The sequence below is a fragment of the Sesamum indicum genome, linkage group LG2 (assembly GCF_000512975.1).
Source record: "Sesamum indicum cultivar Zhongzhi No. 13 linkage group LG2, S_indicum_v1.0, whole genome shotgun sequence".
Lineage (NCBI taxonomy): Eukaryota > Viridiplantae > Streptophyta > Magnoliopsida > Lamiales > Pedaliaceae > Sesamum > Sesamum indicum.
This window is the reverse complement of record NC_026146.1, coordinates 13,233,937-13,254,723: the sequence shown is the minus strand read 5'-3', so window position 1 is coordinate 13,254,723 and position 20,787 is coordinate 13,233,937. Positions and strand designations below refer to the sequence as shown.

The following is a 20,787-nucleotide window of genomic DNA, read 5'->3' as shown; positions in this document are numbered from 1 at the left end:
TCTCACACAGAGTGGAAAGAAGCGATTTAGAAGCAGGCGACCATATCTACACTTGGAGAACTGCCTTCGCTTACTCTCATCATGGTCTCTTTCTTTCTGCTTCGCTCTCTCTCTCTCTCTATTGTTGTTTCCCCCCCAATTTCTCTAGTGTTATTATGTTCTTGTTTTTTGTTGGTTGTATATAATGCATTAGTTCTGTTTTCTGCGCCTGATTTCTGGTGAATGTTTCACTCTACTATCCATTCTAATGAAGATTCCACCATTGATTTTAGCTTTCATAAGAGAATCAACTGATGAGATTGTGTGCCAATGCTGCTTACCCTACTGTATTAGTTGTGAGTTAATTTGATCAATTTCTCAACAAGGGAGCTTCACTTCATAGGATGCTGTAAGCTGATAATAATTTTGACAATAGCTAATTTCAGCGTTTGGGATACTGTATTTTTTCAGTCCAATTCTTACCTCTTTGTGTTAATCTTAGGTAACCCAAGTGCATTTTATTGCCAAGATGCATCTACCAAGTGTTGATCGATTTTTAGCAGTGTCCCAAGTAATTCTTTTATGATTCTGACTTTGTATTATTATGTTATCCAACCACTGAATTCAGGCATCTACGTTGGTGGGGACAAGGTTGTCCACTTCACACATGACCGGCAGTATCTGAGTTCATCTTCTCAAGCCGCCTCGACATGGTTCTCGTCATCCCCCTCTGATGTCCCCTCAGCAACCTGTTTAGATATTCCAGACTGCGGTTTTGGGAAAAAAAGAAGTGGAGTAATTATATCTTGTTTGAATTGCTTTCTTGGAAATGGATTATTGTACCGCTTTGAGTATGGAGTTAGCCGGCTATCGTTCATTGCTAAATTCCGAGGTGGGACATGCACTACTGCTAAATCTGATCCACCGGAAGCTGTGATTCATAGAGCTATGTATTTGCTTCAGAATGGATTTGGGAACTATAACCTGTTTACGCATAATTGTGAGGATTTTGCTTTATATTGTAAAACCGGTTTTCTTGTTTGTGGGGAAGAAGGGCTGGGAGGCAGTGGTCAAGCCTCATCTTTTGTAGGTGCTCCTTTGGCTGCAGTGCTTTCTCTGCCTCTTCGGTTATTCGTTTCAAGTCCACTCGGTATTGTGACAGCAACTGCTGCAATATATTCATTGAATAGGTATGCTACTGACATTGGTGTCCGAGATGATGTGATCGAGGTGAAGGTAGAGGATATAGCTTTGTTTCATGGCAATCAACTTGGTGATAGAGATGGATGCTCTGGTGAGATAGACGATAACGGCACTCGACCTCAAAAGCGGCAAAGGAACGATTGATGGAGAATCACCACTTAGGCATGCAGTTGTGGACAAATCTTTGTTTTATCATCTCCTGTACAACTTTCTATTTGCTCTTTCTTGCTTCCCTGAAAAGGGATATTAATTGATTGTAAGAGAGTACTCTTCAATGACCATTCCATATTCATGGTGTAACACAAATATCTGCATTCTGAGTTTTCGATGCAGTAAGCCTGTGGATTCGATATGATATTCCTTTAGTTCCTTATAGTGTCTGTTTCATGGTGTAACAACTAACATGAAGTTTGTCCTAGTTTCGTTTTCGCGTGTTCTTCAAGAAATCATGCATTTCTCAAGCAAGTTCTCTTCCTGTACATGTTGCTTTCTTGGCTAGGAAACAAGTGCAAGAATGGCACTCTATCACCACCTGTTCAGCTGGATCGTACAGCAATAGAAGAAACAAAACACGATTATTCCGCGTAGCCACTGATCATTTTTGTTTGCTTCTCTGAGTATTTTCAGCTACAACAATACTATTAGAAGACGAGGCTTGTTTATGTCCCTCTACGGAACCGAGGTTTAGATCAAATGGATTAGCATCACTTGTCTAATACTTTTTCAAAGAGTAAACCTACTGAAAACACAAATTCACAAACTATTGTGTGCTTCTCTGTGATGGTTTTTCAATTCATTTAAATTGATGACAAATGGACTGCATTCCTAGAATAGGAAATATGGTTAATTACACTTAGACGTTCTCTTTTTTATTTTTTAAATGTGAAATTACACTTTCTTTAAAAAAAAAAAAATTTAAAATTACACTAACACCTTTCAAAAATTCACTATTTACACTTGCCCTCCTTTTATTTGGGTTTGGATGAGAGATGTTGACGTTAACAAAAATATAACATAAATTTTAAATTTTACTTTTCATTTAATTTTCTCATGTAATAAGTTTGTACTTATAAGGAAAAAATTGTAATGATGTTAACCTTACTCCACACACACACATATATAATATTTATCCTTTTATAAATACAAAAATATATATGAAAATATTAAATGAGGGATAAAATAAAAAATTTATATAATTTCTTTTTAGCATTAATATTTTTCATTCAAATCGTAACGAAAGAGAGTCAAATGTAAACGATTTTTTTTTTTAAAAGAGTGTAGATAAATTTTAAAACTTAAAAGTATAAATTCACCCATTTTAGAGAGAGTGTAAGTAAAATTAACACTAAAAACAACACCCTTTGGTTGAGCATTAACGGGGTACTGAGAAATAGAGCGCATTGAAAAGCGTCATTTCATTAACCCGCCTTCGGTTCGAATTATTAGCAATCAATGTTTGGTTAATTGGACAAAAGCCCAAGCTCGATACATAATCCCATCCTAGGGTGGATCACAAATCCAGCACAAGGGGCTAGATTATGATCCAACGGAGTGGGCCATGCTGATTCAATTGACCAATTACTTTCTTTGTCCTCATAATAGGACCCAAAGTATTTATAAGGCAAAAAAATATTTTTTGTACTTTAACTTTATCCATTATCAATCAGTCTTTAAATATAATACTTATCAAATTTTAATTTATAAAAATGTGTAAATGTGGTCCAATTTAGAATTTTTAATTAATTTTTTGGTCAAAATTTACCACGTATTTACCAAAATATCCAAATAGACGAGGAAATTGATGATATGATAGTGACGGGACAGATATTAAAAAAATTTATTGGGCATGAGATTTGTTCAGGATTCACCCAAAACTTCAAATGCACCAATATATGTCTTTTATTCTTAACCATCTTCTATAATCTATATATCTCAAGTATTTTTAATATAAATTTGATACTTATGTTACTAAAAATTATAGGAAAAGTTAGAACTAAAAAATATCGATGTTTAATAATATATATATTTTATTATTCATGAAAAATATAATTAATATTGATATTTATCTTAATAATGAAATACTAACAAGAAGCTTTATATGCTAATTTTTATATATTTTACTTAATTATTTTTTTTAAATTTATTGTTATATATATTATATGTTTTGAAATATTTATAAATTTTTATTAAATTAATAAGTATGTTATGATTTATATACTTAAAATTGCTTGTATATTAATTTTTAATGTAGTAATATTTTAAATATTATATATTCTATACACAATTATTTATTTAGAATTTTTAATATAAACTAATTTAAATAATTATTTTCAGTGTATTAACTCTTTTATGGATTGTATTTTTAGATATAGTATATCAGTAGATATTGAAAAGTATACAAATAAACTATTTTTTATAGATAGTCGTTACATATATGAATATATGTGTATATATATTATATTTTATATTTTGAATTCTATAGTGTATGTAATAATTATTACAAACTGTTAACGGTTTACATTGATAGCTCAAATGGTACTAGGTGGTAATTTTGAAGACAAGTGAGCAAACCCCCATTCCTTGAGCCAAGTGAGCTCAAACCTTGTGACTCAAATACAATAACCAAACAACAAAGGGCTTATCCCGTCAATCGTATTTTATACGTCATGGGCACATCACCTTAAAAAGACGTCAACAAGGTTTTTATAGTCAATAGGATCCAACTGTTGGAAGCAATATATAATTACTTAAATCCTAAATCCTAAACCTTTCATCTATTCTTAGTTGACTTGGTAGAACTCTTTTATTATAATTGTTTCAAATATCGAATAAACAACATTCATATGAAGTAGATTTCCCAAAAATTCTAATAATACCTTGACTCACACTTCAAACCCACCCGAAAATCTCACTAAATTTGCTATTATAAATAGAGGCCTAAGATAAATCCATTATAGTAAGTCAAGTTCATTAAGCTCACCCAACTTCTCAATTTTTCTGCATTTTATAGTTATTCAAATTTCAGTTCCAATTTTCATATACAGGCAATCCACATTCATCCTTGTTTTATTTCATCAAATTATTTATTGATTTATGCATATGAGTGTTAAAAGCACTATTTTGTAGGTTAATCTTTTGATAATTTTAAATATTTGGTAAAAAGTCTTTGACTTTTACAATATTATTAGACCTAATACGCATCTATAATCAATTCATTTAAAAAAAAAAAAATGCCCGCGTGCATATTACCAACAATAAAGAATATGTTATGGGTTTATCATATCTATTTTTTAAGATTTTAATATAAGACAATATTCGATGTTACAGGTTACATTATACTTAGCAACAAGGGGACGACGCAAAGGTGTCGTGGTGTAGTTGGTTATCACGTCAGTCTAACACACTGAAGGTCTCCGGTTCGAGTCCGGGCGACGCCAATCATTTCTTCCTCTTCTATCCTTTTCTCTGCTCATTCTCTTTTCCTTTGATTGGAATTCGACAGGCAGTCGTTGTCGTTTCTTCTTTTTCTTTGAATCTGAATCTGCAGGGTTTTCTGCTTCTTTTTTTCAATCTTTCTTTCTCCCTAGACTAATAACAGTAATGGCTCCTAAGGAGAAGGAGAAAGAAGAAGAAAGGGTGTATTCATAATATCATATGACAGAAATCAAAAACTGAGAGGGAAAAAGAGAATGAAGCGATGATATTATGTTCCTCTGTTGCTTTTGGCGTCTACATGCACCCTAGGATGTGGCCATGTTCTGGCAGTTTGTGTTAATTTAAGCAAATTGAATACAAGATGAAGATGAAATATTCAATCAAAATAGAGGATCGGAAGCAACGTTCTTAGACCCCGTCACACCATACTTTTTCTTTCATATCTTTGCTAGTTAGAAACGTACAACACCGATTACCTGATATATTTACGTCTCACCACGTTAGTACTTTGAAAGAGCTCAGCTATAGATCGCTTCATTTGTTTATTGAATATCCCAGTCCCACATCGAAAGAGAATACACTTAACTAGGGGCCAGAAGGGAATATGACGAGAATGAGGTAGTGATGGTTCCATACTTACCTGGACGGGGTCAATGGGTGATCAGCAAGGCTCATGGCCTAGGTTGGCGAACTCCATTGCACATGGGAGGGGCGCCTGCCTAAGGTCGGCCCAAGAGGTCGAGCCTACGTCATAATTTGTGGTAGAGGGGGCCTGCGTTCGCGCGGCCCCTGCCCAACTCAAGTCCAAGATCTTAGTGAAAGATGCTCTTCATGAACTGCGGTTGTGTTCATGTTTAAACATATCATAGAATCATGCAGGATTTTGTTTAGTTCAAGAAAAGAAAATGTAGAAACGGGCTGTGTCCAAAAATATTGTATGGTGTTAAGAATTTAATTGTCTCAGCATCAGTTGAAGTCTGATTCATTTGATGGGGTTTTCACGGGGATTGAAGTGTTAGGAACGAACGGGTCCGCTATTCATGAGTTCGCAACTTAGATTCTATCTAAGTTTGGTTTGAGCAACGTTACGTTCCCACATAGTAGAAAGACTGAAACTTGACTGGGGAGCTTACAAATGACAGTGGAAACTCTCGTTTCAACTACGCAGCTGCGCGGTGAGCACATAGCGAACTATTCTTTCGCCTTTTACTAAAGAATACCGTGTGCTCTCCGCAATCTAGCAGCATACGCCACTTTTTGGAGGAGTCTTTACCTTTTGGACGAGGCTCCAACAATTTAGTCTTAAATCTTCTGACCAAAAGTCAGTAACCATTTAATGGAAGTATTTGTGTGTTCCCTTTTGTGCTCTTCTAACCCTTTCGGTATTCTTATAAATGAGTAGGAGGGTAGCGTCTCAGATGCGGAGACCCCGGAGTAAGATGCAACGGGGCAAACAACAAGAGAAAAAAAAAGCTACAGTTTGACTGCCGGTGGAGAGGTGGTCTCCAGCAGGGAATGATTCTAATTATCGATCTTACCTTTTTCAATGCATGAGATTAATTTTTCATGGATTTTGACAAGGGCGAACTCAACTTTGTCAAGGTGTTTTTTTACTAGCAGTCCCACATCGGAAATGCGTTAATATTCAGGTTAGGTGGTAGAGATAAGAAGGCACACAAGATCTGCTGCACACTTTATCTTTGCGCTTGGGGCAATGACGCAGCTACTGAGGTTCTAACCGAGGCGCGTCTATTGCTGGTTGAAAACTATTTTCAAACCCCCTCTTAGGTCTGGGTTCGCCTCAGGCCTTCGAGAATTTCTGAAAGGGCTCCTTCTAATCCTGGGTAAAGCCCTACAATCCTAGTTAAATGAGTTTCTTTAGTGAAATTGTACTTATAATTTATTAATTTAATTTGGTTTTTTACACAATTGATGGATAAGTATATTGTATGTGTTTTTATTGATTATTTGTTGATGGGCATTAAATTATATTAAGTTGTTTTTTATATTTTTATTTTGGTATTGTTTTGAAAATTTCATAAAAATTGTGACTAGAGAGTATATATCATTTGTTACGAAAATATTGTCACTAGAACTGATCAACATAGTGACAATGCATAAATTGTCACTGGTTGATAGAAAAATTTAGTGTCGAAATAAAAAATATCATGACTAATATGTTAACATTATTAGTAATGAAAACAGTCACCACTTCATATGTAGATGGAAAATAATAAGCAAGCTAACAGTTGTAGACATTTTATGCTAAATTTTACTATAATAAGTTTAGAAGTTCAAATTAAAACATACTTTTGAAGGTTGGTAGTATATAGAAGTTTATGTATAGCAACTAAATGTATGTAAAATTGATTTTAATTGTTTAAATATTTATCCAAAATTCTATTCACCTAAATGTTAGAAAAATTAAAAAAAAAAAAACTTAAGTTAGAACAATCATTTTAATCTTTTATCCATTTAAAATTAATTCAAATAGCAGTTTGAATGTGAGAGTATTTTTTATAATAAAAATTATATTTAAAAAAGATGGGTCTTATTACAAGATGTTAAACAAACCGAGTTTTTAATTCACAGTTGCTGGATTTAACTTATATCCTAATAACCAAAAAAAATTAATACATTAATATTTTCTAATAACTTAATATACATAAAATTTTATAGTATCTTTATTCTTCTATTAATGAGTAACTAGAAAAATAATGAAAAGAAATATTTTTTTCTTTTATCATTTCAAATACAATTTACTGTTAGAAAGGAGAAAACAACTCAATTATGGATTCATTTTCTGAGTTTTAAATAAAGGGAAAATTGCATAATACCCCTGTGTTATGCTAAAATTGCACAAAACTTACCTGTATTAAATAAATAGTCATAAAAGACCTTGTAAATTTTGAAACCTTGCAAAAAAGACCCCCTTCGTCCAAAATTGATGGAAGGTGCTGTACACGCGGTGACAATGAGAGTAGAGTTTTTTTTTATCCTATTTTAGCTTTTTTGGCAGTGCAATTGTCCAAAATACCCTTCTCCTTCATTATATATACAACTTAACATCTCCTCACAAACATACTACAAAAATAGGATTTTAAGTGAGCAAATTTTTAATTTATCCCTTTTGTTTGAATATAAATAAAAAATCATATATTATAAACTTAATTAAATTATTATTTAATTTAATATTTTGTCATATTTATTTATAAAATATACTAAATCAATATAACAATCCTACAATTATATCAGATTTTTTAACTTTTATAAATCAATATAACAATCCTACAATTATATCAGATTTTCTTAACTTTTATAAAATGTTATATCATTTATCAAATTAAACTATTATTTAATTTAAATGTATTTTAATATTTATTTTAAAATATACTAAATAAATATAAAAATACCTAAAATTTATATCAATTTTTTTAACTTATATAAAATATTATATTAAAACTATTAATATATATTTAAATTAAGCATTTACTATTTTTTTATTATTTTAAAGTTTTATTAAATTAAATACTTTACTAAATTATTATTTAATTTAAATATATTTTAATATTTGTTTATAAAATATACTAAATAAATACAAAAATACTTAAAAACTATATCAATTTTTTTAACACATATAAATTATTAATATATATTAAATTAAACATTTAATATTTTTTATTATTTCTAAATTTTGTTAAATTAAATAATTTTAATTAATTTTTATTTATTAATTCTTTTCCGTCGTCTTCTTCAACGCTGACGATTCGCCGGCGGTGATTAAAATTAACAATCTTGGTCTCGTTGGAATCGTCTCGACGAGAGGAGTCTAACGGTGGTAGTCTCAGGCCGTGATTCGTCAAGACGGTGGCCGGTGGTAGTCTCAGGCCGTGATTCGTCAAGACGGTGGCAAATCGACGCAACAAACATCACGGCAGAAATAGATTTAAAAGTTTTGGATCTCAGCAAGAACTTAATGAAAATGAGCAATGTTGGTCTCGTTCGAATCTTCACGTCGAGGCGAGTCTATTGGTGGTGATCCCAGGCCGGAATTCGTCCGGACGACGACGAATTGAAGCCAAGAAGCTTTGACGGTCGTGCTCGAAGCCCAGTCTTTCCAGTCAATGCGACGACGAATTGAAGCCAAGAAGCTTTGACGGTCGTGCTCGAAGCCCAGTCTTTCCAGTCAATGAAAGTTAAAGTTGATGGTATGGATATGTTCGTCTTGAGAAGATGAGTCAAATGGTATAATCCATGGTTGGAAATTCTTTTCCGACGACGACGAAATCATAGAGAGAAGATTCGAAAAGAAATAGTCTATATAATATATACGATATGTATAATGTTTATATAAATAATATAAATAAAAATATATTTAAATTACTTTATATCTGAACCGTTTATTTTTTAACATTCAAATATCAATGGTATTATAAAAAGGATATAACGGTCAATTTAGCAAAAATTTAACGCCGTTAGGGTTCATCTAACCGAATGGGAGAGTATGCAACAATTTGAAAAACATAGGGATTTTTTTGCCTATTCTTTTAACACAGGGAGTTTTTAGCTAAATTTTTAAAACACGGGAGATTTTATACAATTTTCCCTTAAATAAATGAGTTTGATGCATAAATAATATTCATTGGACTTGAGAACTCCTGCAAAATGTTATATAAAGATAATTAATAACTTCAATTATTTTTTATTTAAAACTAAACAAATACATATTTCTTGTTGCTACATTTGATGCATGAAAGCTCTTATAGAATGATATGTAAATATACTTAATAAATTAAATCAAAATCAAAATTAAATAAATTGTTTTTAACCGAAAGTTCGTTGGAAGGACCAAATTGAAGTCCATTGATAAAATAGGGACGACTTTACAATTAGTTCAAAGAGTCGGGGATTAAAATGAAATTTACTCTGAAACTTGTTACATGAAATCCAGAAGCAATAAAAAGCTTCCCAACTTGAAAATTCAATAAGAAACTTCTGTAATCTGTAATAGTAAAAAGAAGTGGCACATGCATCATAAAGAATACAAACAGTTATATAAGCTCCAGATCTGTCTTTTCAGATCTTTTTACTGCTTTTTCCCCAAAACACCAGAAATTCAAGAATGGCCTGAAACAAACCGGTGAGTGACTCTGAATGAAAATGCAAATTTATGTGAACGACCAGCCCTAGCACTTTGATTCCATCAGCAACATAAACACTAAGAGGAGAATATATACTGAATATTAATATAGAGAGCATACTAACACGAACATACATAAAAGTAGAGACTAATGAGCCCAAAGTAGCTCACTTCACCTCCTTAATCAAAGGTTTGCCGCTTCTTTCTGTTTTCTCCTCCATTCTTACGGTGCTTCTTTTACTGTCTGCAAACTCCATAGCAGAAGATTTCTCCGTGTTTACAATGGCTGCCAAAGAAGACCATGCTTCAGATGGCTGCTCATAAACCCAACACATCATGAAGTAAACTTTACGCTCAGCCGACCTGAGCTTGCTCTTGAGTTCTGCTCTTTTTGATTTGTACAATTTCTCTGACTTTAGCTCTTTTTCAGCAGCCTGAATTAGCTTCTGCATATCACACAGTAAGCAGACTAAAGCAGCACTTCCGAGATAAAGTAGATGGATTATATCATCTACAAGCCTCAACCCAAATTGCAGACCACCCATGTGCCTGTATGTTGGAGAGCATGTACGCTCCAAGCAATGTAATAAGGCTTCTGCAATCGTCTCAGGCTGTCCCCCTTGACCCAAAACAGAAGAGACACTCAGCACTACCATCACTGATTCCAAGGGATCTGATTTTGGATCCCCATTGTAAATGCGAAGGGTGAAGCAATAACTATAAATGATGTCGACAAGGTGGACTGTTAATAGTGGAGATGGAGCAGATACAGTGAGTTTACTAACTGGCAGCAGGGGAGTATCAGGTCCTGGTGGTATTTCATGCCATTGATCACTTTCCACATCATTTTCCGAGGATGGTCCCAAGCCTTCTTCCTCGATTGGTCGGACTAGTTGGATTCCATCAGAACCAAGTGATATATTTTTGGCAGAAGGTTTGAACCACCATGGATCCCACGGTTCAATCAATTTGCTGAGCTCTCCAGTGGCAACAGCTCTCTGGAAACGTTTCTTTTCTTCGACAGATAAATCATCAAAACTTATCTGACCTCCTGTCACAGAAAGCAATAAAAATTGTCACATCTAAAGATCACACAGAGCTCAGCACAAACTTTGCTGTTGTTACCAAGAGTATAACTGTTTAATGTAGCATACCAGATAAAATCTTCTGAATAGTCTCCTCTGACAAAGACGAATCCAACTCTGCAACATTATGAAATTTAGAAAATAGTAATAAGAGAAAATTGCTAAGTAAGCGAGTTAACTACATAAGAACATAATGGAAAGGTTATCTAACTTGATGAAAGACATTGGCTGACTTAAATTGCTACGCACAAGATATTCATCGATGCTCCAGAAGATTAATCCATTCATGTTCAGTTATAACCATCTAAAACTGACAGTTATTGAACTTTAATATCAGTAACAACGAGAAAATAAAGCTACGTCAACAATGCTCTGACAAATTTTATTTATAGGACTTGCTTTGAAATTAATATAAACAACATAAGAGGGATTAAAAATCATCTTCCTTTTTACTTTTTTCCTTGAAGATCTACTATCATTACCAGTTATATACAGCTTTCTCTGTAGCAAAGTTGCTCTTCCATTTGAGCAAACAGAAATATAATCTGATTAATCCTACATAGTAGAAAATGAACTTTTAGAACATAGGTTGTTTGCATGTTAATACATTTAACTTTACGGAGAGAGATTACAGCCAGGGATACTTCATTATCCCATTAGCTTACCCTCTTCATCCAAGCTATCTGTCTCCTCTTCCTCATGGAACCGTTTAAGTATATCCAACATTTTAGATTTACTTTGTTCATCAGGTTGCAGTTGTTGAAGTTCTTCCATGACATTCTCTCTCATAAAAGACTCTGTACAGCGAAGGCTATGAGACTGCGAAAAAGTACCATATGCACTTAGCAAATATCATTAACATAAAAAGGAGGCAGAAAAAGAAAGAAATACATCTAAATACAAGCAGTGTTTATTAATATGCACATTTAAACAAACTTTGAAACTCGCTTGACATAACAAAAGTATAGAATGATTATTTGCCAGATATGATACTGACTAGTCCTGCTCTATAGAACCCAAATCAAGCACATACAACAATCTCATAGTATAAAACCTTGGAAGCAATAAGTACCTTGTAGCAATGCAGAGAGCAATACCGAGTATTGCAACGAGGGCATGTATATTGGGAAAATTGTTTTTCGCATCTGCATAAAGTATGAATCGAATAAAATAATTAAAATAGCTAACAGTAGAGTGATGAGCAATTAGGTTTCATTAGAAACAAGAAAAAGTCATTATTTACTTTTGACACCCCAGAAAATATATAGTCCAGTTATTTATTAGTGGTACAAAAGAAAACTAAAACATCACTTTCATGTTATCTGTCAAATGGCTTCAGCTCAAAAAATTTATATAGATCACAACTGGATGAACTCAATCACTTGCAACAGGCAATTTGGTTTTGCAGGAAGAATACATTGATCTACCGAAACTCATTCATGCAGGATAATTTAATCACTTCAGTGAGAAACAGTACATTGATGCATACAATTTGGATATTAACACATCCGCATAGTTGGTGAGTCGAGAAACAACACAATGTATGTCTGTATCATCATAAGCACATTGACGTGGTAATACTTAACATATATATATAAACACTAACACAACCTAATTTAAGGTAACAGTTATCTAAAAAAATCGAAAAGGCAGCCTTCAAAGAAATTAATTCAACAGGTAAAGATGAGCTTACACGCGGCATATTATGCGGGAATTGGAGTTGAAATCCGATGACTTGGAAGATGTCTCCGAGGTAAATACGGTGTCCGGCATCTGGAAAGCAAAGAGACTTTCGAGACTTTATACAATTATTTGTATTAGAAATTTTTGTCCAGGTAGCCGAGGCGGAGAAGTTCCTCGGAGGCGTTTATTCCCGGGGCGGCGTGGGTGATGGGTAGGCGCCGGGAAAATTTCTGTAAAAGATTAAAAAATTGAGGAGTGAAGTCGGTGAGTGAGTGAAGACCTAAAGGAGGAGGCTAGAATTTCCCGGAATGTTATGTTCAGGAATCACTACAGTAAGGGGTGCAAAACGAGCCGGGCTCGAGCTAGAGCTCGATTGACCCTAGTCAAGAGCTCGAGTTCACGAACTAGCTCGCGACTATACACCAGCAGTGATACAAAAATCGAACCAAAGCCCAAGCACGACCAATTGCTCAAAAAAAATTCAATCAGTCATTTCATCAAACCCCTTGGAAGCAAAACTTGCTCAGCAAATTTCTTCTAGTTTGTAAGAAACAATCACAAAGAAGAAAAATAACCTGTTAATAGTGGAGTCCGAGCGAAGGTGCGCGGTGTGCCGATGGATTCGTGGACGTGAAGCTTGACTTCTGCAGACTGCAAACTTTTCCTTCACTTCGCGATAGAAAGGGTTAGAAAGTTCTCAATAGTCAATTCTCACATAATCACATTACATATTTAACTGCCGACTCAATCAAACGTTTTTTTTTTTTTTTTTTTTTTTTTTTTTTTTTTTTTAATTTTAATGACTTTACTTGATTGATTGATTTATTTAATAAATATAGAAATAATTAATTCTAAAATTATAACATGATATATTGACTAACAATTTTTATATATGGTGAATTTTTATAATACATGCATTTTGTTGGTGGTGAATATTGAAATTATTGGATAAAATTCATTTGTATTATATTAAATATTTGTTTACAAAAAAAATTATAAAAATTTACTAAATTATTGATTAAGCTTTTTTTTAGATAATATAAACTAAAATACCATATTTTAATATCATCTAAAACTAATATTGATTCTAATATACAGTGAATAAATGCATTTTGTTGTAATGGATTGGAATTGTAATTATAAAATTTATATGCATTATATTAAATATTCATTTACAAAAAACTATCAAAACGTAATTGTTGATTAAGCATGTTTTTAGACAACATTACCAGAATATAATATGTTAATATCATCTAAAACTAAAATATGAGATATTAACTAACAATTCTAATTGATGGTGAATTCTAAATAAAAAGTATCAAAAATTACTAAATTGTTGCGTAAGCTTATTTTTAAACAATATAAATAAAAATATCATATTTTATTATTATATAAAACAAAAATAAGAGATATATTCATTTAATAATTCTAATATATGATAAATTTTGAATATTTATATTGAATATACATTTAAATAATATTTCTATAAAAATCAACTTGCGAGCTCACAAACATAAAATATAGAGCTCGAGCTCGTTGAGGGCTCTAATACAAGCCGATTGGGCTCATCTTTCACCCCTACTCGTCACGATTGCCAAAAACCCATTCCTCCCTTTAATGTTCTTTCTTTCTCCATCAATATTACAAGTTGATATTTTGATGAGTTCAGGGGTCCACCGTACAGTTCATTCTTTAGTGGCAAACAAAACACAAAGTACGTATGTTGTAAGTGCAAAATATGATGTTTCCTCGGATTAGGACTCTCAATCTTATGAAGTTAGTGAAGCTTGCCAAACCCCACAGAATTGATATATACTCAGTAACAGTTATTGAAAAATAAAGGGTCCGCGACAATTAAATTCATATTGCACTCAGTACACAAAGCATCGAATGTAGCATAGAGAGTGGGTACAGACGGGATTCGTACCATGGATATCGAGAAAACAAAGACCGGATACAATCAATTTACGTATAATTTTATAGGTAATATAGATGCAAAAACAGAAAACTGCCAATTCAGAAGTTAGTCTATAAACTAGTTGATTTGTCAACTTCAACAAATGAACCTACCGCCAAACGAACAATGAAGGAAAACACAACTCTCTCCTGTTACAAATGCTCTTCCATGCTTACATATAATCACACGCAAGCCCTATCACAAGTCAGTATATATTTACCTACCCAACTAGCTCAGCATCTTCTTCAGGCATCAACTACAACACGGCCCACCGCAAAACCATTGGAATGTCACTTGGGAACGTCGTCACAAGTTTGCACATTGAAGAGTATCGGCCAAGTTGACAGGAAACGGAACGGCCTGTTGACAATTGTTGAACAAAGGCACGGCTGTGCCAATTGTGTTAGCAATACCATCACTTGCATGGGTTGCATCTTGTCCAGTCATCTGCAAGAGCTGAATGAGGGAGGAAAAAATTTCGTGCCGTGTTACGGGCCGAGTCCCCTGAAATGCATTTGAAACTTCGGTTAATATACAGAACAGCTAAGATAAATGAAAAACATAAGGGCCTTCTCCTTTTCTTCCATTCAGGAGTCGATCTGTGTTTACCTTATCACTCTCCACAATGAAGTTACCCCATATATTCGTTTCACGAACCTCCATCACTCCCTTGAGTATAGTCAAGCCAAAACCTCGAATTACATCTATGATCTCTAGAAAGAAACCCTGTTCTTCACAGAGGATCTGCAGAAAAAGCACAATGTTAACTTTATTTCTCTTTTGCAGTTACAGATGTCTCTTACATTGTCTAGTATTTTCCTACCTCTATAAGCATTTGACCAGGGGTCCTAAGGTCCTCAACCATGAGTGGACAAAACATAGTTTGATCTTCAACTGCCCATGTAGCTCCCCCACCATCATCGCTAGCATGTTTCTTCGGGGCCTCCCCACTCTGCCAGCCAACATTATCGAATTTTATACTGATCAGTTAATGTGATAACCAAGTCTAGGGCCATGTACACTTATAAAGAAAGGAAAATTTTTTCACCTTTAGTTTGTCAATTTGTTTCAGGCTCTCAGCATGTTTTGTGAGACTCTGCATGAAGTTCAAGTGTCTAATGGTTCGTTCCAACAGACGGTCGATGCTCATCTGTCAAGTCAGGAATTACCATGTTAAGATCATTTTGCAGTTTTACATAGGAAGCCAAGTATGTATTGAAATGGTATTTGCTTGAGAGTTGAGCCAATAAAGCAGTTTAAACGCTTTTTGTCTAACAATTAAGGCTTGCTCCATTTATACTCATCTGTCGCAATGAAGCACAAAGTCACTCACCTTCTCTCCATTAGGAATGAGCTCCCTCAACTCTGCAAGCCGATCTTGGATCATCTGCCGATCTTTTGGCCTTGGCCTGGTCCCTGGTTTGGCCTTCTTCTTCCCAGTTTTTGAAGGTTCGTCTTGCCCCTTTGATGATATAGTGTTTCCAGCACTCGTTGTACGGTTATCGCTAATACACGCACCTGGTATCTTTTTGGACGCTTCAGTATTGAGCTCAGTGTTACTTGTTGACGGGCCATATACAGGATCCATCAATTTCATTTTACCATCAAAGCTCGGAATACCTTGAGTTTTCACGTCGTCGTGACTCCACGAATAGTTGTCAATTTTTCTTCTTTTGGAATATTGACCGTCAAATCTGGATTTCGCAAAAGAAGAAGAGCTACCACTTGAAATACCATCTAAAAGCTGGTCAAGTCCTAATTTGGAGAATAAGCTGTTTGAGCTGCGAATATTGGAGCCAACATACTTCTCCGAGATGCAACTGGAGACATCTGTACAGAAACTCAAGTCATTACCATTCACAACTGGGATTAGAGGTTCATTCCACCCGAGTGGCTTTTTACATCCGGACTCAACTCCCAGACTATTAAACGGCTTGTCAATCCCAAACATGTTGGAAGCTTTAACTTCATGATTAGAAATGAAGGCATCTGTCACTGAACTTTGTATTGAATTGGCTGGAAGATTATCTGATATGTGGATGGCAGAGTTATTTCCACTCAAACCGGATGCTGGAACGAGGCCCGTAACATGGGATAAATCACAACAAAGTAGAGTAGTTAATGGGGTACCACTTGAACCCGGTTGAGGAGAAAACCACTGTGAGAGATCAGCCATTAGGCCAGACTTGGACATGGTCTCAGCAAAATAGTTTTCCCGGATTAACTCCTCCAAAGTTAATAAGCCAGACGATGGTCTTTTAGCTTTACACTCAATTGGATCGAGCAATGAACTAAAACTTTGAGTGTCATTGGAGAATTGCGGGGCCTGCAACGAAGCGAATGCCGGGTTCACGGGAGCATTTGAACTCGAATTTTTGCAAGATATGTAAGTTCTTGGTTTTGGAAGAGACACATTTTCGTTGAGAGCAGATGTCGAATCGAGCCAAGATGAAGTCAGAACTGAACTATCGCTGTGATTGCTAAGTGCTTGGGTGGCAGAGAAATCAAAGAAATTTCCAGACTCTGAAAGCAACTGGTCTAATTGACTGGTTGCCTTGCTGCTGACTTGAATCGAGTTCTCAATTAGACCAGATGCAGTAAAGAGCGAGTTTCTGCTCTGACAGTCAGAATGAAATGATTGAGATGGGAGGACTAAAGAACGATTTGCTTCCATGAAACCTTCATCTTCTACACCACGTTTCATGTTTTCATTCACTGATTGGGAAACGCTGCATGATAATAATGAATTAAACTGCATGCTTGGATCACAACATTGGCTCTCTGAAGCAGTTCCATTTTCACAGAACTTAATTTCTTGACGTGTATCCATTTCTCTGAAAAGTTCTTTCACTTGATCAATAAAGTCTTTCGTTTCAGGAATCTGCAGCAAAAAATCCAACTGTCACTAAAAAGGCTAGAAATTGGTCAAGTAAACCACATGCAAATAAGGCTTCACCAACCCTATAAACAAGATAGAAGCCTGTGATTGTTGCATTCTAGAATGAAACATGTTCTTATAGTTACACGCCAGCTAAGGCCTAAAAAGTTTCCAACTTCATGCACTCTTCCAAAGAGCAGAATCAACTGCCTTCATATTATTCATTGAGGATCATCTACACCACACAAATACTTCTAGTTTAAACCTCCAATATCTAATTCTAGAAAGACATGAGAAGTAAATGAGAACGCATATTCAAAAGCAGCATTAACCTTTTGAGTGGATCCAAGTTGCACAACTCCCCAGGGTTCGACTGAGATCAAAGCAATAGTCTGCAAAACAAATTGGAGCGGTTATATATGTAGAAAATTGGAAGTGTCATCCAACATATTAAAATTGTATCAAATCGAACACATTGATTGAGACTAAACAAATAAATAGGCACCTTTATACCAACAGAGAATTGGCAGTAGAACTCAGAATCATCCTGTTAAAACGGAAAAGACGATTTCTAAAATTAGATGAAAGATCAAAAAACAATGTGATCTAACTATATATGCAAGTTTCTAAAATTAAAACTGGGAACTCAATTTATGACAGGAAAACAAAAAACAAAAGCATTCTTGATGAACCAAGAGAGATTGGATTATCATTGGAACTCGCAACAGAACAACAGGTTTGGACGGTAGGGAGAATTTATACCTGCAAAACCTCAAGACTTTCAAATGATCCCAAGGAATTTTGCCTTTCTTGATAGGCATCTGAATACATCCAGTGGTGTTTTTTTGTAAATGCAGCTTGGCCAATTACCCTGTACCAGAATCCATTCAAAATTATGCTTAAAAGGTGCAATTTTTTCCTATTTTCCAGAAATCAGAAAATTACAATGTGGTGGAATAATCATGATAAAAACAAAATTTGAAGATACTAATACTAACAACACTATCTAGCTTACCCTCCTCCAAAAACATGTACTTGTAGAAGCATACTATCAATCAGAGCTCCCATTTGTTCTTCATAGTAGTCATCTTTTAATGTCAACAATCTGCCATGTACAATAGTTTGAGTAATTACTAAATTAGCCAATCTTTATAAAAGAGGAAAAATAACTTCAAAAACTTGTAATATAGATAGAATTAGGGCAAAACATTTATTCAACCAAAATTATATCAAATTAGAAACTAGTTATCTATACTGGAAGGATCATTTAGCCAAAAATTATCAGGAAATGCAACTCATCATTAATCAAGTAAAAGTTTCTGCTATTTTTTAAACAAGATTTTGTTGGGACAAAAGGTAGTAAATTAGTAAAGGAAGGTGCTTTTTCAAGACACCAATTATGCAAAAAAGGAAAAGAATTCTCCATTAAAGTAATTTGTGGTGTAATGAAAAGAGTAAAAAAGGCTCAAGGGCGCTTTTCACAATCTGAAGCCCCAAGGTGGTGACTGTTATGTTTCTTTGGCAGATATGTGCCAAGAATTACATCTAGATGAGCACCCAAACACATAAATAGGAAAAATATTCTTAGCCCTTTGTGTTCAATTATACAAAGACACAAACCAGATGGGATACAGTTGAGAAACCAACAGATACTGAAAGGCGTACTCAACTTAATAACAATCCCACAACCCATAAATGAGAAGAAAAGATAGAAAACATGTCCTAATGCAAAAACTGGACACCAGAAAGCTATGGTGTACATTTAAAAACACATGCATATCCACTTGCAAAGTTGAGAGAGAGAGAGAGAAGATGAAGCTCACAAGGAATTTCTTTGATCGAAACCCCAGAAAATTCCATAACACCATCCATTACTGCAGCAAAGACTCCTGAGAGTCTCTTTTATCATTGAATCTCTCTTTTCTGTACACATTTTGCTGAACAAAAATTCCAAGAATGCAGCAGCAGCAGCCCCTTCTCAGATGCAAACCAAAAATCACTATCAATCAACTGTCAACTCAAGCCCAAAACTCTTCCTTTTCTTTTTCTGCTTTGTCTATTTCTCTTTGTTTGTTTCTGCCAAAACCCAGTTCTGGGTCATCAAAACAGCTGAGATCACAACCAAGAAACACAAGAAAGATGCAATCTTTCCCACAGAAGGAAAAGAAGCAACACTGGTGGAAGTGGAAGTGTTTTTGGCTTTGTTCAAGTTAAGGTGAAAACAACAGCAAAAACACATAGAATCCTTCTGAGAGAAAGTGTTTCAACTAGCAAACATGAAAATAGAAACAGCGGTGGAATTGCTGTACTAAACTTAAAGGGATGATGACGGTTTGAAGCTTATATCTGAGGTCTGAAGTCTGATCCAAATGTCCAAAAGCCTAAAAAAGAACTCACCACAATAGAAACACAAAAACAAGAAAACAGATATTGGAAAACTATAAAGGAGTCAGGTGAGAGAAGACAAGAAAGATAGCAGAAGAGTTAAAGTGGATTTAATATATAGATACATGTATATATTGAGGTGGGGTGGGGTGGGAGAGCAAGAGGGGAAGAAAAGACCAAAATCTGATAAAAAGTTTAATTCTCTAAGGAAACAGAGATTTTCCTCATTTATGCAAAATGCATTTATGGACTCTATATCTGTCTTTATTGCATAGAATATCTTTGTGGAAGATTTTCAGCTGGAAAGGGTCCCATTTTGCAGTTCTTGCTGATTTTCTTCCCAAACTATTTTGAGTAAAAATAATTTTCTTTTGCTTTTCTTTTTGTTTTTGCTGGGAATTTTTTTATAAGAAATCATGATGAGGGTGGTCTAGTGTTTGATGTAGGGGAAGAGCAAAAAATAATACCACAAATTAAATAATAGATAGTTTATTATACTCTTTTAAGGAAATTGCAAAAAAGAAATGGAAAAATGAAGACTTTGCTTTAGCTCTATTTTTAAGATGGTTTTCTTTATTTTTTTGGAGTGTGGAGTTTACACAATATTGCATTTATAATTTTCATAGTAAGCCATCTGAACTATTATACTGGGAATTCGATTTTTAACAACCATGAATAGAAAGTTCTAAATCAAACTGAACTTGGTCATATTTGAACCAATTATACGATAAATGCAGTATACTTACTGTGTGATTGGTGTAAAGTTAAAAAAAAGTGACAAATCACATGGTAAGTGTAACACACTATTCCATAATTGATTTGGTTTGACCGAACTTAAATTTAATAAGAATTTTCTTCATGAATGTGAAAAATTTCTCTAAATCGCGTATATCTTGTACCGTATAATCATCTTCTTTTCATATTTTCAGCGCACATTACCAATCTGACTAAATTCAAACCGGAATAATTGGAAAATAAAAGGAGAAAGAGAAAGATAAAATTAAGCATATGTGATCTTTAGAGTTCTTAATATGTCTCACCA

General features: G+C 34.3%; 3 protein-coding genes and 1 non-coding gene across 5 annotated transcripts; 2 read left to right on the top strand and 2 right to left on the bottom strand.

Annotated features, from left to right (window-relative positions):
• On the top strand, positions 6-1,555 carry LOC105156297 (the record flags this gene model as incomplete). The annotated part of the gene is made up of 2 exons (XM_011072393.2): positions 6-84; positions 608-1,555. Coding segments are annotated over 2 exons (798 nt in total), but the record flags the coding sequence as incomplete, so codon positions are not given.
• Positions 4,546-4,619, top strand: TRNAV-AAC. Its single transcript has one exon. It is a non-coding gene; the product is annotated as a tRNA-Val (tRNA).
• On the bottom strand, positions 9,626-13,257 carry LOC105156037 (zinc finger HIT domain-containing protein 2). Of its 2 annotated transcripts, none has more exons than XM_011072066.2 (6): positions 13,101-13,257; positions 12,536-12,755; positions 11,915-11,987; positions 11,508-11,661; positions 10,912-10,959; positions 9,626-10,808 (listed from the first exon to the last, which is right to left on the bottom strand). In XM_011072066.2, the coding sequence occupies exons 2-6, from the start codon at positions 12,613-12,615 to the stop codon at positions 9,925-9,927; spliced, it is 1,239 nt and encodes a 412-aa protein (XP_011070368.1). In that variant the 5' UTR covers positions 12,616-12,755; positions 13,101-13,257; the 3' UTR covers positions 9,626-9,924. The 2 variants fall into 2 exon arrangements, with proteins under 2 accessions (XP_011070368.1, XP_011070369.1); XM_011072067.2 differs by having other exon boundaries at positions 12,536-12,615; positions 13,101-13,241.
• Positions 14,380-19,940, bottom strand: LOC105156036 (transcription factor LHW). Its single transcript, XM_011072064.2, has 10 exons — positions 19,184-19,940; positions 18,376-18,465; positions 18,123-18,231; positions 17,866-17,907; positions 17,693-17,752; positions 15,816-17,363; positions 15,531-15,632; positions 15,306-15,434; positions 15,092-15,226; positions 14,380-14,986 (listed from the first exon to the last, which is right to left on the bottom strand). The coding sequence occupies exons 1-10, from the start codon at positions 19,291-19,293 to the stop codon at positions 14,789-14,791; spliced, it is 2,523 nt and encodes an 840-aa protein (XP_011070366.1). The 5' UTR covers positions 19,294-19,940; the 3' UTR covers positions 14,380-14,788.

Excerpts from the sequence above, each read along its gene's own strand:
- LOC105156037 (XM_011072066.2), bottom strand. The coding sequence starts at position 12,615 with ATGCCGGACACCGTATTTACCTCGGAGACATCTTCCAAGTCATCGGAT. Across the intron at positions 10,960-11,507 it reads AGATAGCTTGGATGAAGAGG|AGTTGGATTCGTCTTTGTCA; the intron begins GTAAGCTAATGG and ends ATAATGTTGCAG. Across the intron at positions 10,809-10,911 it reads TATTCAGAAGATTTTATCTG|GAGGTCAGATAAGTTTTGAT; the intron begins GTATGCTACATT and ends TTTCTGTGACAG.
- LOC105156036 (XM_011072064.2), bottom strand. The coding sequence starts at position 19,293 with ATGTGTACAGAAAAGAGAGATTCAATGATAAAAGAGACTCTCAGGAGT. Across the intron at positions 15,435-15,530 it reads AACAAATTGACAAACTAAAG|AGTGGGGAGGCCCCGAAGAA; the intron begins GTGAAAAAATTT and ends GTTGGCTGGCAG. Across the intron at positions 14,987-15,091 it reads TCATTGTGGAGAGTGATAAG|GGGACTCGGCCCGTAACACG; the intron begins GTAAACACAGAT and ends AATGCATTTCAG.